The sequence below is a fragment of the Salmo salar genome, chromosome 28 (assembly GCF_965601325.2).
Source record: "Salmo salar chromosome 28, fSalSal1, whole genome shotgun sequence".
Lineage (NCBI taxonomy): Eukaryota > Metazoa > Chordata > Actinopteri > Salmoniformes > Salmonidae > Salmo > Salmo salar.
The window spans coordinates 15,889,268-15,907,720 of record NC_138318.1 but is presented as its reverse complement, the minus strand read 5'-3'; the positions used below and the strand labels follow the sequence as shown (position 1 = coordinate 15,907,720).

Here is an 18,453-nt window from a genome sequence, read left to right as displayed (position 1 = left end):
CTCTGACTTGACTGAGAAGTAAGAGGTGGGTGTTGAAGGTACTTTAATCCCAGAAGGAGAAAGCCATTACAGCCATAGCAAAAAAGAAATATGCAAAACATGCATGGTAGGGTTGCTAGGGCATGGTGAGTTTAGGCTGTCATTTGTTACTGGCTACATAAGCAGTTAATTTACAATTGCAAAACACAATCAGCATTTATAGAACATTGAGAACAAAAGGATCTTAACTTCAACTAAAAAGATGGATGGCATTTATCTTGATGAGTCCGCAAACGGTCTCTACGATTGAAAGCTTTCCCGCAATCCGTACATTGGTAAGGCTTCTCCCCTGTGTGAGTTTTCATGTGTCTGCTCAACTGATGGGAGGTGCTGAAGGACTTGTTGCAGGTGAGACACGAATACGGTTTCTCCCCAGTATGACTTCGCCGGTGTATGGTAAGATAATGGGCTTGAACAAAACCCTTCCCACAGTCCTTGCACTTGAATGGCCGGTCTCCAGTATGGTATCTCATGTGTATCCTCAGTTCAGATGCAGATTTGAAAACTCTGGTACATTCCTTATATGTGCAGGAATAAGGATTCTCCCCTGTGTGAATCAATACGTGTCTCACCAATGGGGCAGGGCTATAGAATCCCTTACCACAGTAGGAGCACGGGTAACGCACCCCTTTGTGATATACATTCTCATGCATCTTCATTTGACCTTTGTCCCTGAAAGCTTTGTTACACTGGGAACAAGAGAAACGTTTCACCTGAGGAGTGTGAACACGATTCATGTGTGTTTTCAGAATCCCCTTGGATTGGAAGCTCTTTCCACACTCCCAGCAAAGGCACGGTTTCTCTCCTGTGTGCTTTCTCTGGTGTGTCACAAGAGCAGTTTCAAAATGGAACTTCTTGGGACAGTGGGAGCACTTATATGGAAGATCCCCGGTGTGTGTCCTCTCGTGTCGGATGAAGACAGATAACTCGGCATAGCTTCTCTCGCAGTAGGTGCAGCGGAACGGCCCGCTGAACTGATGGTCGTCCACGTAGTGTCTGGAGAGGTATCTTATCACATTGAAGCTCTTCTCACACATGGTGCATTGAACCGGTTTGTGCTCTACCTTGTGTATTGCAAGCGTTTCTTGGTCTGGGAACATCCTTCGGCAATAGGCGCAGCGGAGCGGGTTGTGGATGCGTTTGTGTGCCGTCAGTGTGGATTTTAGCCCAAATTCCTTCCCACATTCATTACACTTGTGGATTTTCTTTTCCCCTAATTCAACAGGTTCCCCCTTCCTCACCTTGCAGAACAGTCTCATGTGCCTCCTCAATACAAAGTCGAACTTGTATTTCGACCCACAACGAGGGCAAGCGTGTGGGTGCTCATCTGAGTGAGAGAGAATGTGATATCTCAGGTATCCCGATATAAACTTATGGCAAATAGGACACCTTGCACAGCGTTTGGATGATCCTATAGGTGCGTTTGGTTCCGGGGTGGAAGATGGCTGTTTGGTTGCATTGGTGGAGGACGACTCACTGTCCTCAGGTGTTTCCTCAATAGGAAAGACACATCTTTCAATATGTTCCTGGAAGCTTCTCAAGGTCTTGTAAATCTTCTTACAGGTGGGACATTGATAGGGCCAGTCACCAGTGTGGGTCACCATGTGTTTCCTCAGAACTGCAGGACGCTGTACAACCTTACCGCACACCTTGCATGTCCTACGCTCCAGGGACTTTTTTGCTCTCGCTGATGACCCCTCCACAGAATGCATGTAGGTGAAGGCAGAATTCTGTTTGCTCAGTGTTGCAGAGAGTTGTATGATTCCTGCTTCACATGTCATGCTCTGCTGGTGTGTACTGCCTGATGGCCCTGGGTCTGTCTGCCCCATAGCTGGAGGACCACAGCTCTCACCAAGCTCCCCTTGTTGACGACTCAGAAAAAGACAAGCCTCTTCATGAGCCTTCACACTGTAATCGTGCTTGAAGGTCCTCTCACAGTTACTACATTGGATTCCTTTCTTCGGATGGGACTCCATGTGGATCTTCAGCTCGGAAGAGTTAGGGAAGATGTGTTCGCACACTCTGCACTTTTTGGGCTCAGTGTGGATAACCTGATGCCGCTTCATGCTCGAACCTGTGGCAAAAGTCTTCCCACAAACAGGACATGTCTTGCAGACAATGCGTTTTAGTTCTTTTTCATTTTGTCCTGGCGGACGTGGTAAAGTTTTCTTCAACATCAGACCCTTGTATTGCATCACTGATATGGATGACTCACTGTCCTCAGGTGTTTCCTCAATAGGAAAGACACATCTTTCAGTATGTTCCTGGAAGCTTCCCAAGGCCTTGTAAATCTTCTTACAGGTAGGACATTGATAGGACCAGTCACCAGTGTGAGTCAACATGTGTTTCCTCAAGACTGCAGGACGCTGTACGACCTTACCGCACAACTTGCATGTTCTACGCTCCAAGGACCTTTTGGCTCTTGAGACCTGTTGATTTGATTTGGGGGTCTGTGTCATGTTAGCGATGACAATCCCTTGTAGGTCCACCGAGGGCTTTTGTATCATGGGGGATCTGATTTCTTTAGACATACCTATGCTTCTCTTTTGTCCAGGTTTGGACTTTTTTCTGAATTTTTCATAATGGGTTTCTTCTTGCTTTTTGATTAGTTTTAAAGGCTTCTCTGTACCATCTTCCCCTATACCCATCACTGTTCCGTACTCTGGTTCCACCTTATCTGTCCCTGGGTCAGCAAACTCTGCATCATCCTCTGCCTCCTCATCATCATCATCATCACTAACAGAGGATGTTTTGTTTTTCTCACATTCCCCTGATCTGCTATCCACCCCTTCTCTTTCTTTTACATCCATACGTGTTCCTTCTTTTTTCACCTCTGTTGTAATTACCACCCTTTCCACAGGAGGAAGACAGAGAGCTGAGAGAATGCAGTCCTCATCGGTGGAAGATGGAGAGTCTGAAAAAGAAGGAAAAAGGGAACCAAAACACAACACACAGATTTAAATTTGCAATGGGATGCCCAAAACAAATCCATGATATAGCATGAAAATGATGGGTCCTGTGGGAGATGCCTACCATGGTTGTCCAGCTGGCAGAGATCTCTGTGGTACTGAAGCAGGGTTTTCAGCTGCTGAGGGTGAGATATGGACTCAACACATTCCTCCAGAACAGAGGGAATGTCACTGAGCAGCAAGGCAGCCTGACACAATAAGGAATACAGAGTTAGAAGGAATATACAGTACCAGTCAAAGGTTTTGTAACACCTACACATTCAAGGGTTTTTCTTTATTTGTACTATTTTCTACATTGTAGAACAATAGTGAAGACATCAAAACTATGAAATAACACATATGGAATCATGTAGTAACCAAACAAATCTAAATATATTTTATATTTCAGATTATTCAAAGTAGCCACCCTTTGCCTTGACAGCTTCGCACACTCTTGGCATTCTCTCAACCAGCTTCATGAGGTTGTCACCTGGAATCCATTTCAATTAACTGTTGTGCCTTTTTAAAAGTTCATTTGTGGAATTTCTTTCCTTCTTAATGCATTTGAGCCAGTCTGTTGTGACAAGGTAGTGGTGGTATACAGAAGTCCAGATCCTCTCTGGCTGGGCCACTCAAGGACATTGAGACTTGTCCCGAAGCCACTCCTGCATAGTCTTTGATGTGTGCTTAGGGTTGTTGTCCTGTTGGAAGGTGAACCGTCACCCCAGTCTGAGGTCCTGAGTGCTCTGGAGCAGGTTTTCATCAATCGCTGTACTCTGCTCCGTTCATCCTTCCCTCGATCCTGACTTGTCTCCCAGTCCCTGCAGCTGTAAAACATCCCCACAGCATGATGCTGCCACCACCATGCTTCACCGTAGGGATGGTGCCAGGTTTCTTCCAGACGTGACACTTGGCATTCAGGCCAGAGTTCAATCTTGTTTCTCATGGTCAGAGTCTTTAGGTGCCTTTTGGCATTCTCCAAGCGGGCTATCATGTGCCTTTTACTGAGGAGTAGCTTCCGTCTGGCCGCGCTACCACAAAGGCCTGATTGGTGGAGTGCTGCAGAGATGGTTGTCCTTCTGGAAGGTTCTCCCATCTCGACAGACAAACTCTAGAGCTCTGTCAGACTGACCATCGGGTTCTTGGTGGCCAGCTCTAGGAAGAGTCTTGGTGGTTCCAAACTTCTTCCATTTAAGAATGATGGAGTTTTGGGGATTCTGCAGCATTGAAGGTTTTTGGGGACCTTCAATGCTGCAGAATCGTTTTGGTACCCTTCCTCAGATCTGTGCCTTGACACAATCCTGTCTCTGAGCTCTACAGACAATTCCTTCAACCTCATGGCTTGGTTTTTGCTCTGACAACTGTGGGACCTTATATAGACAGGTGTGTGCCTTTCCAAATCATGTCCAATCAATTGAATTTACCACAGGTGGACTCCAATCAAGTTGCGGGGGACCAAGTAGGGCAGCTGTGCTAGAGGCGTCACTACTGACCAGGGTTCAATCTTAACCAGCCGTGATCAGGAGTCCCATAGGACGTACAATTGGCCCAGAGTCGTCGAGGGTAGAGGAGGGTTTGGCCGGGGTAGGCCGTCATTGTAAATAAGAATTTGTTCTTAACTGACTTGCCTAGTTAGAGGTTGTAGAAACATCTCAAGGATGATCAATAGAAACAGGATGCACCTGAGCTCAATTTGAGTCTCATAGCAAAAAGGGTCTGAATACCTTTGTAAATAAGGTATCGTTTTTTTTTTTTTAATACATTTGCAAAAAAAAAATATCTAAAAACCTGTTTTTCGCTTTGTCATTATGGGGTATTGTGTGTAGATTACTAAGGAAAATATTGAAAAAGTCAAGGGGTCTGAATACTTTCCGAAGGTACTGTATTTAATTGTATTTCTACTAGTACCTGTTGGAAGTTTGACACAGGAAGTAGCTTCTCCAGTCTCGAAAGAAATTGCCACATGAGTTTCTGTATACCTACGTCATAACTGGGACCAAATTCTACAGGAAAAACATCCTAAAACAGAGTAAAGGAAAATAAGCTATGAAAACATCTTAGAAGAGAATTATTGAATTTCTGGAAATACACAGCAGTGGAAATACACATAATGGAAATGACCCACAACTTTTCCATAGCCAAATACTTACTGACCTGGAAGAAATGTTCCCTCTCGTCTGGGTCTTTCAGAAGGGTTTGAACCAGCCTAGGGAAATTGGATTCAGATAATCCTACCTCTGCATCAGTCACCTTAAACACAGAATATTATTATTTTTGGTTTTTAAACAACTAATTGACCAACCTCGGTTCAATTATTTGAATTAATTTTGTTCTCATGTACTTCGAAAAATAGTGATTTTGTCAGTCAGCAGCTCTATAGGGATGAAATGACTTGGAATGAAACAATAGTCATCAAATAAAACAAATGTAGCCTAATATACACAAAAACTGAGATATTTTATTGAAGTAAAGTAATGTGAATAAACTATGGTTAATAAGTGATAAGCGTTAATGGGCAATCACTACCATCATGGGACTTTATTAATTGTTTTATTCTGCGTTGTTACAGCATTCAACCCACATAATGTAAAAAAATATATATACTCAAAACTGAAAACCGTGATTATTTTGCAATAATCTAACAAACTACATAAAAACAGCAATCGCTCAGCACTACATTTAGTCTGCATATGTTTTTTTCCATAATATATCATTATCATATCAGAAATACATGAATGTTTATCACTGACCGATTTAGACATTAGCTGAGGCTCTGCCTTAAGGAGCTCACCTGTGTCCCCCAGAGAGGTGTAAGGGTCTGTATCCTGTCCAGGTGTGGCTGAATGGTCTGGAGGTCTGTGATCGGCTTCGAGCGACACAACTCCAGGACCAGCTGAAAGCAGAGCAAACCAGTCCAGGACATGTACGTGAGACAAACACTAAATATGATCATATCCCATCTTTCCCATCATAATGAGCACTAGCTCCACCCCTCTCTCTCACCCGTGCTCGAAGACCCAGAATAAGTTGGGCCCTCTGACTGTCATTCAGAAGCTCTGGAACCACATCTGTGACCATGGTAACAAACTCCTCCAGCATCCCATAATCCATCACGTGTCTCTGCTGGATCGTTTGCCAGATGGCTGCTGAGACCAGCCGCAGTGGTGGAATCATTAGCCGCAGAGAGGGGAGAGGAAGAGAGGGACCTGAAACACAGAAATTTACCAAACGATAAAACGGTAATAAAGAAGTTTGAATGATGAGCAACAAGTAGTGAATTAATGAGTACTGACTAGTGAGCAATGAGTTAAACACACACTACCAGTCAAAGGTTTTAGAACATCTACTCATTCAAGGGTTTTTCTTTATTTGTACTATTTTCTACATTGTAGAATAATAGTGAAGACATCAAAACTATGAAATAACACATATGGAATCATGTAGTAACCAAACAAATCAAAATATATTTTATATTTCAGATTCTTCAAATAGACATCCTTTATCTTGACAGCTTTGCACACTCTTGGCATTCTCTCAACCAACTTCATGAGGTAGTCACCTGGAATGTATTTCAATTAACAGGTGTGCCTTCTTAAAAGTTATTTTGTGGAATTTCTTTCCTTCTTAATGCGTTTGAGCCAATCAGTTGTGTTGTGACAAGGTAGGGGGGTATACAGAAGATAGCCCTATTTGGTAGAAGACCAAGTCCATATTATGGCAAGAACAGCTCAAATAAGCAAAGAGAAACGACAGTCCATCATTACTTTAAGAGATGAAGGTCAGTCAATACAAAAAATGTATAACTTTGAATGTTTCTTCAAGTGCAGTCGTAAAAACCATCAAGCTCTATGATGAAACTGGCTCTCATGAGCACTGCCACAGGGATGGAAGACCCAGAGTTACCTCTGCTGCAGAGGATAAGTTTATTAGAGAGTTACCAGCCTCAGAAATTGCAGCCCAAATAAATGCTTCAGAGTTCAGGTAACAGACATCTCAACTAGAGGTCGACCGATTATGATTTGTCAACGCCGATACCGATTATTGGAGGACCCAAAAAAAGCCGGTACCGATTAAATCGGCCGATTTAAAATAAAAAAAATGTATTTGTAATAATGACAATTACAACAATACTGAATGAACACTTAATTGACTTAATATAATACATCAATAAAATCTATTTAGCCTCAAATAAATAATGAAACATGTTCAATTTGGTTTAAATAATGCAAAAACAAAGTGTTGGAGAAGAAAGTAAAAGTGCAATATGTGCCATGTAAAAAAGCTAACGTTTAAGTTCCTTGCTCAGAACATGAGAACATATGAAAGCTGGTGGTTCCTTTTAACATGAGTCTTCAATATTCCCAGGTAAGAAGTTTTAGGTTGTAGTTATTATAGGAATTATAGGACTATTTCTCTCTATACCATTTGTATTTCATATACCTTTGACTATTGGATGTTCTTATAGGCACTTTAGTATTGCCAGTGTAACAGTATAGCTTCCGTCCCTCTCCTCGCCCCTACCTTGGCTCGAACCAGGAACACATCGACAACAGCCATCCTCGAAGCAGCATTACCCATCGCTCCACAAAAGCCGCGGCCCTTGCAGAGCAAGGGGAACAACTACTCCAAGTCTCAGAGCGAGTGACGTCACCGATTGAAACGCTATTAGCGCGCATCCCTCTAACTAGCTAGCCATTTCACTTCGGTTACACCAGCCTAATTTCGGGAGTTGATAGGCTTCAAGTCATAAACAGCTCAATGCTTGAAGTACAGCGAAGAGCTGCTGGCAAACGCACAAAGGTACTGTTTGAATGAATGCTTACGAGCCTGCTGCTGCCTACCACCGCTCAGTCAGACTGCTCTATCAAATCATAGACTTAATTATAACATAATAACACACAGAAATATGAGCCTTTGGTCATTAATATGGTCGAATCCGGAAACTATCATTTCGAAAACAAAACGTTTATTCTTTCAGTGAAATATGGAACCGTTCCGTATTTTATCTAACGGGTGGCATCCGTAAGTCTAAATATTGCTGTTACATTGTACAACCTTCAATGTTGTCATAATTATGTACAATTCTGGCAAATTAATTACGGTATTTGTTACGAATAAATGGACTTTACACATTATCAAACGCATTTGAGCCAGGCAGCCCAAACTGCTGCATATACCCTGACTGCTTGCACAGAACGCAAGAGAAGTGACACAATTTCCCTAATTATAAGAAATTCATGTTAGCAGGCAATATGAACTAAATATGCAGGTTTAAAAATATATACTTGTGTATTGATTTTAAAGAAAGCCATTGATATTTATGGTTAGGTACACATTGGTGCAACGACAGTGCTTTTTTTCGCAAATGCGCTTGTTAAATCATCACCCGTTTGGCGAAGTAGGCTGTGATTCGATTAGAAATTAACAGGCACCGCATCGATTATATGCAACGCAGGACACGCTAGATAAACTAGTAATATCATCAACCATGTGTAGTTAACTAGTGATTATGTTAAGATTGATTGTTTTTTTATAAAGATAAGTTTAACGCTAGCTAGCAACTTACCTTGGCTTCTTGCTGCCCTCGCATAACAGGTAGTCAGCCTGCCATGCAGGCTCCTCGTGGAGTGCAATGTAAGGCAGGTGGCTAGAGCATTGGACTAGTAACCGGAAGGTTGCAAAAACGAATCCTCGAGCTGACAAAGTCAAAATCTGTCATTCTGCCCCTGAACAAGGCCGTTAACCCACCCGTTCCTAGGCTGTCATTGAAAATAAGAATGTGTTCTTAACTGACTTGCGTTGTTAAATAAAGGTGTAAAAATAATAATAATAAAAAAATAAAACATAAATCTGCCACAATCGGTGTCCAAAAATAATGATTTCCGATTGTTATGAAAACTTGAAATCGGCCCTAATTAAATCGGCCATTCCGATTAATCGGTCGACCTCTAATCTCATCATCAACTGTTAAGAGGACACTGTGTGAATCAGGCCTTTATGGTTGAATTGCTGCAAAGAAACAACTACTAAAGGACACCAATAATAAGAAGAGGCTCGCTTGGGCCAAGAAACACAAGACATTAGACCGGTGGAAATTTGTCCCTTGGTCTGGAGTCCAAATTGTAGATTTTTGGTTCCAACCGCCGTGTCTTTGGGAGACGCTGTGTGGGTGAACGGATGATCTCCGCATGTGTATTTCCCACTGTAAAGCATGGAGGAGGAGGTGTTATGGTGTGGGGGTGCTTTGCTGGTAACACTGTGATTTATTTAGAATTCAAGGCAGACTTATACAGCATGGCTACCACAGCATTCTGCAGCAATACGCCATCCCATCTGGTTTAGGCTTAGTAGGACTATCATTTGTTTTTCAACAGGACAATGACCCAACACACCTCCAAGCTGAGTTAGGGCTATCATGGCAAAGAGTGGCTATTTGAAGAACCTCAAATATAATATATTTTGATTTGTTTAGCACTTTTTTGGTTACTACATGATTCCTTATGTGTTATTTAAAAGTTTAGATGTCTTCACTATTATTCTACAATGAAGAAAATAGTAAAAATAAAAGAAAAACCATTGAATGAGTAGGTGTTCTAAAACTTTTGACCATACATCAATTAGTTAAAAATCATGTAATCATATGGGCAATGATAACATCAAATAGGTTAAAAAACGCTAGTGAAAATTATATAAAGAGATATTAGCTTGCTAGCTAGCTAGGTCTAACAACGTTATCTGGAAAAAGAAAGAGGCCATTGTTGTTTAGTAATTACCTTATTGCTACAGAATTGGTCACGATCAGACTTCACTTTTTTTTTGTTATCATCGATTAGGGCGATTCCACGTCAGTGTGGCACGAAAATATACTGCTCAAAAAAATAAAGGGAACACTAAAATAAAACATCCTAGATCTGAATGAATGAAATAATCTCATTAAATACTTTTTTCTTTACATAGTTTAATGTGCTGACAACAAAATCACACAAAAATAATCAATGGAAATCCAATTTATCAACCCATGGAGGTCTGGATTTGGAGTCACACTCAAAATTAAAGTGGAAAACCACACTACAGGCTGATCCAACTTTGATGTAATGTCCTTAAAACGAGTCAAAATGAGGCTCAGTAGTGTGTGTGGCCTCCACGTGCCTGTATGACCTCCCTACAATGCCTGGGCATGCTCCTGATGAGGTGGCGGATGGTCTCCTGAGGGATCTCCTCCCAGACCTGGACTAAAGCATCCACCAACTCCTGGACAGTCTGTGGTGCAACGTGGCGTTGGTGGATGGAGTGAGACATGATGTCCCAGATCTGCTCAATTGGATTCAGGTCTGGGGAACGGGCGGGCCAGTCCATAGCATCAATGCCTTCCTCTTGCAGGAACTGCTGACACACTCCAGCCACATGAGGTCTAGCATTGTTTGCATTAGGAGGAACCCAGGGCCAACCGCACCAGCATATGGTCTCACAAGGGGTCTGAGGATCTCATCTCGGTACCTAATGGCAGTCAGGCTACCTCTGGCGAGCACATGGAGGGCTGTGCGGCCCCCCCAAAGAAATGCCACCCCACACCATGACTGACCCACCGCCAAACCAGTCATGCTGGAGGATGTTGCAGGCAGCAGAACGTTCTCCATGGCGTCTCCAGACTCTGTCACGTCTGTCACGTGCTCAGTGTGAACCTGCTTCATCTGTGAAGAGCACAGGGCGCCAGTGGCAAATTTGCCAATCTTGGAGTTCTCTGGCAAATGCCAAACGTCCTGCAGGGTGTTGGGCTGTAAGCACAACCCCCACCTGTGGACGTCGGGCCCTCATACCACCCTCATGGAGTCTGTTTCTGACCGTTTGAGCAGACACATGCACATTTGTGGCCTGCTGGAGGTCATTTTTCAGGGCTCTGGCAGTGCTCCTCCTGCTCCTCCTTGCACAAAGGCGGAGGTAGCGGTCCTGCTGCTGGATTGTTGCCCTCCTACGGCCTCCTCCATGTCTCCTGATGTACTGGCCTGTCTCCTGGTACCGCCTCCATGCTCTGGACACTACGCTGACAGACACAGCAAACCTTCTTGCCACAGCTCGCATTGATGTGCCATCCTGGATGAGCTGCACTACCTGAGCCACTTGTGTGGGTTGCAGACTCCGTCTCATGCTACCACTAGAGTGAAAGCACCGCCAGCATTCAAAAGTGACCAAAACATCAGCCAGGAAGCATAAGAAATGAGAAGTGGTCTGTGGTCACCACCTGCCAAACCACTCCTTTATTGGGGGTGTCTTGCTAATTGCCTATAATTTCCACCTGTTGTCTATTCCATTTGCACAACAGCATGTGAAATTTATTGTCAATTAGTGTTGCTTCCTAAGTGGACAGTTTGATTTCACAGAAGTGTGATTGACTTGGAGTTACATTGTGTTGTTTAAGTGTTCCCTTAATTTTTTTGAGCAGTATATTTTGGGTCTCTTACGATTGCCAAAACAATTCTCACATAGAAGCTTAAATTGGAAAGAATGTTTCATATGCTTGTTTCATATGCTTTTTACATTTGTATCACAAACATTTTTTTTGAAAAATCATGATGTAAGTGGCCATTTTAAGATCCTTTTAGTCCCGACACTGGGGTTAAAGCAACAAAAAAAATCCAATGACAAACTTACGTCGATCTCAGATCGTTAGTCTGGGGCCAAGTTAACCTCCCCTTTCATGTAAAAAAGTTTGACCAATTCCAGTCCCCTTGCTGAGGGGATCCGGGGAGAATTTTTATAGAATTTGTATGTTGGAGTGAGAGGCTCAGTTCTGGTGACTTTTAAAAGGACATTCTACTCCAAAATCAATGAAAAAGATTATGCTGACACCATCTCAAATAGAATTTCCACCTCTAAAAGGAGCCCAATAACATACTGGTAAAAATGTTCTACGTATTTTAACATACTGGATGATGCATATAATCTATGCGTGGTCTATATGATAAGATGTGCAATAAGTATTATTTATCACCTGTTGCCCAACTGATGAAGCATAATGCCTATAAAATTGAGATTTGTATTTATTAGGGATCCCCATTAGCTGCTGCCAAGGCAGCTGCTACTCTTCCTGGGGTCCAAACACATTAAGGCATTTACATCACACATAAAACAAAAGATAAAACAGTACATAATGTAACATTATTACACCACGACATACAGTTGAAGTCGGACGTTTACATACACTTAGGTTGGAGTCATTAAAACTCGTTTTTCAACCACTCCACAAATTTCTTGTTAACAAACTATAGTTTTGACATGTCGGTTAAGACATCTACTTTGTGCATGACACAAGTCATTTTTCCAACAATTGTTTTCAGACAGATTATTTCACTTATAATTCACTGTATCACAATTCCAGTGGGTCAGAGGTTTACATACACTAAGTTGACTGTGCCTTTAAACAGCTTGGAAAATTCCAGAAATTGATGTCATGGCTTTAGAAGCTTCTGATAAGGTAATTGGCATCATTTGAGTCAATTGGGGGTGTTCCTGTGGATGTATTTCAAGGCATACCTTCAAACTTAGTGCCGCTTTGCTTGACATCGGAAAATCAAAAGAAATCAGCCAAGACCTCAGAAACAAAATTGTAGACCTCCACAAGTCTGGTTCATCCTTGGAAGCAATTTCCAAACACCTGAAGGTACCACATTCATCTGTACAAATAATAGTACACAAGTATAAACACCATGGGACCACGCAGCCGTCATACCGCTCAGGAAGGAGATGTGTTCTGTCTCCTAGAGATGAGCGTACTGGTGCGAAAAGTGCAAATCAATCCCAGAATAACAGCAAAGGACCTTGTGAAGATGCTGGAGAAAACGTATCTATATCCACAGTAAATCGAGTCCTATATTGACATAACCTGAAAGGCCGCTTAGCAAGGAAGAAGCCACTGCTCCAAAACTGCCATAAAAAAACAGACTACAGTTTGCAACTGCACATGGGGACAAAGATCGTACTTTTTGGAGGGATGTCCTCTGGTCTGATGAAACAAAAATAGAACTGTTTGGCCATAATGACCATCGTTATGTTCGGAGGAAAAAGAGGGAGGCCTGCAAGCCAAAGAACACCATCCCAACCGTGAAGCAAGGGGGTGGCAGCATCATGTTGTGGGGGTGCTTTGCTGCAGGAGGGACTGGTCACTTCACAAAATAGATGGCATCATGAAAAGGAAAATTATGTGGATATATTGAAGCAACATCAGTCAGGAAGTTAAAGCTTGGTCGTAAATGGATCTTCCAAATCGACAATGACCCCAAGCATACTTCCAAAGTTGTGGCAAAATGGCTTAAGGACAACAAAGTCAACGTATTGGAGTGTCCATCACAAAGCCCTGACCTCAATCCTATAGAAAATTTGTGGGCAGAACTGAAAAAGCATGTGCGAGTAAGGAGGCCTACAAACCTGACTCAGTTACACCAGCTCTGTCAGGAGGAATGGGCCAAAATTCACCCAACTTATTGTGGGAAGCTTGTGGAAGGCTACCCAAAACATTTGACCCAAGTTAAACAATTTAAAGGCAATGCTACCAAATACTAATTGAGTGCATGTAAACTTCTGACACACTGGGAATGTGATGAAAGAAATAAAAGCTGAAAGAAATAATTCTCTCTACTATTATTTCACATTCTTAAAATAAAGTGGTAATCCTAACTGACCTAAAACAGGACATTTTTACTAGGATTAAATGTCAGGAATTGTGAAAAACTGAGTTTAAATGCATTTGGCTAACGTGTATGTAAACTATCGACTTCAACTACATTTGCCAAAACTGCTTTCAAACGTTTTTTCCCGCGATTGCACTAAGAATTTCTGTGCATTTGACGGCTTGTCAGAATACGTTTCCCTCCTATGGCTCTCGCAACTAGAATGCGCCTCGAGAGGAATATTTATCTCTCATAGAACACACAACAAGCCAACTAGGTAAAACTATTCCACTATGGGGTTGTCCGATTTTGTTTTAATAACAACATTACATGGCAAAAATCGCAGCACTGGAAAGTTACATCCTGAGTGAAAATATATTGGCTTTGAATTACTTTGCCAGCAGTTGAGCAGTGCATTATAGACTATTTATTTCCCTACATTTTAACATCAGCGTTTCATCAACAATCATGCATGTCAGTTCAGTGCACAGAGCAGTTATTTTTTGGGGAGAAAACATTTATTTGGGAATATATTTCGTAGAACAGACATGCTTCTGTCTGTATTAGGCTATGTAATCTCCAAACCAGCGCCCCTGGAGATTTTTATTGCGGATCTTCACGGATCACAAAAACGACCTCTCTAGAATCCATATGATGGAAATCCGTTGCAGTGACGGAGAACATTAGCCTCTGCCTATACATGCCACCTGTAAAACCCTACGATCTGTTAAACGTACATGATACAGACATCTTGCTGTCATTAAACTCCTTATAGTGTGCTCTAAAATATGTATGTCTACATTCTGAAATATACATTTGTGAAAATTTGTTCAACATACAAAATATCAAAAGTACCTTTTTGATTTGGTTCATTTTTAGACATACTGTTTAAAACACTACACTCTATAAGTAGATAACATTTCCAGAGTGAGCTCACTGCTACGTTTTATTAAGTAATGATCAATCAATTATATGTGCAACGCCAACACAGTGAATGGGGAAAATGGATTCAAGTATAAAGTGGGATTTAAGTATAAAATGGGTAATCTTTTCAAAAGTACCAGATAGCACACTTTGGAAATTTGACGAGTATGTTGTACTTTTGAGATATATTAATATGTTGAATAAGTTCTTAGTAAACAATTATTTCACAATCTAGACTCATAGTGTGGTCCCAAATATGGGGTGAGTATAATGATACCAAAATGTCTGTATCATGTAGCTACTGTTCACGGATCATAGGATCTTACAGGAGGCATGTATAGGTCTAAAATGGCCTATAATGTCCAATTTCTTAACAATTTGCAAGGACAAATTGTGTGCTACAAATGTAAAAATAATCTAAAACATTCTTCCACCCTATTGAAGTCTGTGACAACTGCCTGAACAATCTGAACAATATTTTCAAGCCACGATGGGGGGGAATCGTCTATTACAACATCTTCCTCGGAATAGAACCTACCTTGTGACAAAGTTGGTTTATAAGAATTTTTTGTTCATGTTCATCAACATTCGGTTTCAGGAAGTTAGCCACTTAGCTAGCTAGCTCGCCATGTTGCTGGTTACTACAGCGGTCTATTCACTATAGCTATATACCTTCCTTAGATAAGTATGTTTTTACCTTTTGCCCCACGGATGCGTCTTTCCATCTTGAGTGTTCCTTGCAGTTACATCCGAAAACGTTTGGTATGATAATGAGTTAATAATATCCAAGTTTGCAAAATACGAAATGTCTCGCTTTTACATCCGTGTGGAAGCTATTTCGACAGTGTAATAGTTCCGACACAAGTTCGCTGGAGCGGGTAATTTGAGCAGCGCAATCAATTCCATACGGAATAATTTTAGAGTAGGACTGCCGACCAGCACTTTCATTTCTAATAATACGGTTAGTGCTACCCGGAATCCTTGGGACGTCCCTACCCTTTTTTTTGTTCTTTTTTTTTCACCTTTATTTAAATAGGCCATGGTGGCAAAGTAATTACAATATAGCAATTAAACACTGGAATGGTAGGATATGCAGAAGATTAATGTGCAAGTTGAGATACTGGGGTGCATAGGAGCAAGATAAATAAATAAATAAATAAATAAATACAGTATGGGGAGGAGGTAGATTGGATGGGCTATTTACAGATGAGCTATGAACAGGTGCAGTGATCTGTGAGCTGCTCTGACAGCTGGTGCCTAAAGCTAGTGAGGGAGGTAAGATTCTCCAGCTTCAGAGATTTTTGCAGTTCGTTCCAGTCATTGGCAACAGAGTACTGGAAGGAGAGGCGGCCAAAGGAAGAATTGGCTTTGGGGGTGACCAGTGAGATATACCTGCTGGAGCGCGTGCTACGGGTGGGTGCTGCTATGGTGACCAGTGAGCTGAGATAAAGCGGGGCTTTACCTAGAAGAGACTTGTAGATGACCTGGAGCCAGTGGGTTTGGCGACGAGTATGAAGCGAGGGCCAGCCAACGAGATCATACAGGTCGCAGTGGTGGGTAGTATATGGGGCTTTGGTGACAAAACGGATGGCGTTGTGATAGACTGCATCCAATTTGTTGAGTAGAGTGTTGCAGGCTATTTTGTAAATGACATCGCCGAAGTCGAGGATCGGTAGGATCGTCAGGTTTACGAAGGTATATTTGGCAGCATGAGTGAAGGATGCTTTGTTGTGAAATAGGAAGCCGATTCTAGATTTAATTTTGGATTGGAGATGTTTAATGTGAGTCTGGAAGGAGAGTTTACAGTCTAACCAGACACCTAGGTATTTGTAGTTATCCACATCAGAACCGTCCAGAGTAGTGATGCTGGACGGGCGGGCAGGTGCGGGCAGCGATCGGTTGAAGAGCATGCATTTAGTTTTACTTGCATTTAAGAGCAGTTGGAGGCCACGGAAGGAGAGTTGTATGGCATTGAAGCTCATCTGGAGGTTAGTTAACACAGTGTCCAATGAAGGGCCAGAGGTATACAGAATGGTGTCGTCTGCGTAGAGGTGGATCAGAGAATCATCAGCAGCGAGAGCGACATCATTGATGTGTACAGAGAAGAGAGTCGGCCCGAGAATTGAACCCTGTGGCACCCCCATAGAGACTGCCAGAGGTCCGGACAACAGGGCCTCCGATTTGACTTACTGAACTCTATCAGAGAAGTAGTTGGTGAACCAAGCGAGGCAAACATTTGAGAAACCAAGGCTGTTGAGTCTGCCAATAAGAATGTTGTGATTGACAGAGTCGAAAGCCTTAGCCAGGTCGATGAATACGGCTGCACAGTAATGTCTTTTATCGATGGCGGTTATGATATCTTTTAGGACCTTGAGCGTGGCTGAGGTGCACCCATGACCAGCTCTGAAACCAGATTGCATAGCAGAGAAGGTATGGTGAGATTCGAAATGGTTGGTAATTTGTTTGTTAACTTGGCTTTCAAAGACCTTAGAAAGGCAGGGTAGAATAGATATAGGTCTGTAGCAGTTTGGGTCTAGAGTGTCGCCCCCTTTGAAGAGGGGGATGACCGCGGCAGCTTTCCAATCTATGGGAATCTCAGACGATATGAAAGAGAGGTTGAACAGGCTAGGAATAGGAGTTGCAATAATTTCGGCAGATAATTTTAGAAAGAGAGGGTCCAGATTGTCTAGCCCGGCTGATATGTAGGGGTCCAGATTTTGCAGCTCTTTCAGAACATCAGCTATCTGGATTTGGGTGAAGGAGAAGTGGGGGAGGTTTGGGCGAGTTGCTGTGGGGAGCGCAGGGCTGTTGACTGGGGTAGGGGTAGCCAGGTGGAAAGCATGGCCAGCCGTAGAAAAATGCTTATTGAAATTCTCAATTATTGTGGATTTATCGGTAGTGACAGTGTTTCCTAGCCTCAGTGCAGTGGGAAGCTGGGAGGAGGTGCTCTTATTCTCCATAGACTTTACAGTGTCCCAGAACTTTTTTGAGTTTGTACTACGGATGCAAATTTCTGTTTGAAAAAGCTAGCCTTAGCTTTCCTAACTGCCTGTGTATATTGGTTCCTAACTTCCCTAAAAAGTTGTATATCACGGGGGCTATTCGATGCTAATGCAGAACGCCACAGGATGTTTTTGTGCTGGTCAAGGGCAGACAGGTCTGGAGTGAACCAAGTGCTATATCTATTCCTAGTTCAATTTTTCTTTGAATGGAGCATGCTTATTTAAGATGGTGAGGAAGGCACTTTTAAAGAATAACCAGGCATCCTCTACTGACGGGATGAGGTCAATGTCATTCTAGGTTACCCTGACCAGGTCAATTACAAAGGCCTGTTCGCAGAAGTGTTTTAGGGAGCGTTTGACCGCAGACCCATTACGGATGCAGGCAATGAGGCAGTGATCGCTGAGATCTTGGTTGAAAACAGCAGAGGTGTATTTGGAGGGCGAGTTAGTTAGGACGATATCTATGAGGGTGCCCGTGTTTACGGATTTGGGGTTGTACCATGTAGGTTCCCTAAACCCTAACCTTAAAAGCCAATTTATGCTTGATATGAAAATGTGTTCGGAGGCTCCGTATGGATACAGATGCCAAATTGAGCTCCGTACCGCATCACTGTGCGTCTCACAAATGTTGTAGGAATGTGGAGGGCTCCGCATCGACATGATTGAATGACGATACTATCGTTGATAGGTGGCGGCGGGAGGTCCTGTATAAACACCAACTCACTTCCTTGAAAACAGCTCTGCTCAACAGCTCTGCGCTGCAGTGGTGACCTGTTTGGGAAGGGCCCCACATGTTCTGAGTCCCACCCATTTAGCTAAAAAAAATAAAAATAAAAAATGTGGCATTAATACGTGTCACATATCATGGGGCGGCAG

The 18,453-nt window shown here is 42.5% G+C and overlaps 1 protein-coding gene across 3 annotated transcripts; it reads right to left on the bottom strand.

Moving 5' to 3' along the window:
- Nucleotides 1-26: 26 nt before the first annotated feature.
- Nucleotides 27-15,459, bottom strand: LOC106589517 (uncharacterized). 3 transcript variants are annotated; one of them, XM_014179601.3, is made up of 7 exons: nt 15,273-15,459; nt 5,991-6,193; nt 5,779-5,880; nt 5,142-5,237; nt 4,896-5,006; nt 3,073-3,196; nt 27-2,953 (listed from the first exon to the last, which is right to left on the bottom strand). In XM_014179601.3, the coding sequence occupies exons 1-7, from the start codon at nt 15,298-15,300 to the stop codon at nt 234-236; spliced, it is 3,384 nt and encodes a 1,127-aa protein (XP_014035076.3). In that variant the 5' UTR covers nt 15,301-15,459; the 3' UTR covers nt 27-233. The 3 variants fall into 3 exon arrangements, with proteins under 3 accessions (XP_014035076.3, XP_014035077.3, XP_082826620.1); XM_014179602.3 differs by lacking the exons at nt 5,991-6,193; nt 15,273-15,459 and having other exon boundaries at nt 5,138-5,237; nt 5,779-5,795; XM_082970494.1 differs by lacking the exons at nt 5,779-5,880; nt 5,991-6,193; nt 15,273-15,459 and having other exon boundaries at nt 3,073-5,006; nt 5,138-5,237.
- Between the last annotated feature and the right edge of the window lie 2,994 nt (nt 15,460-18,453).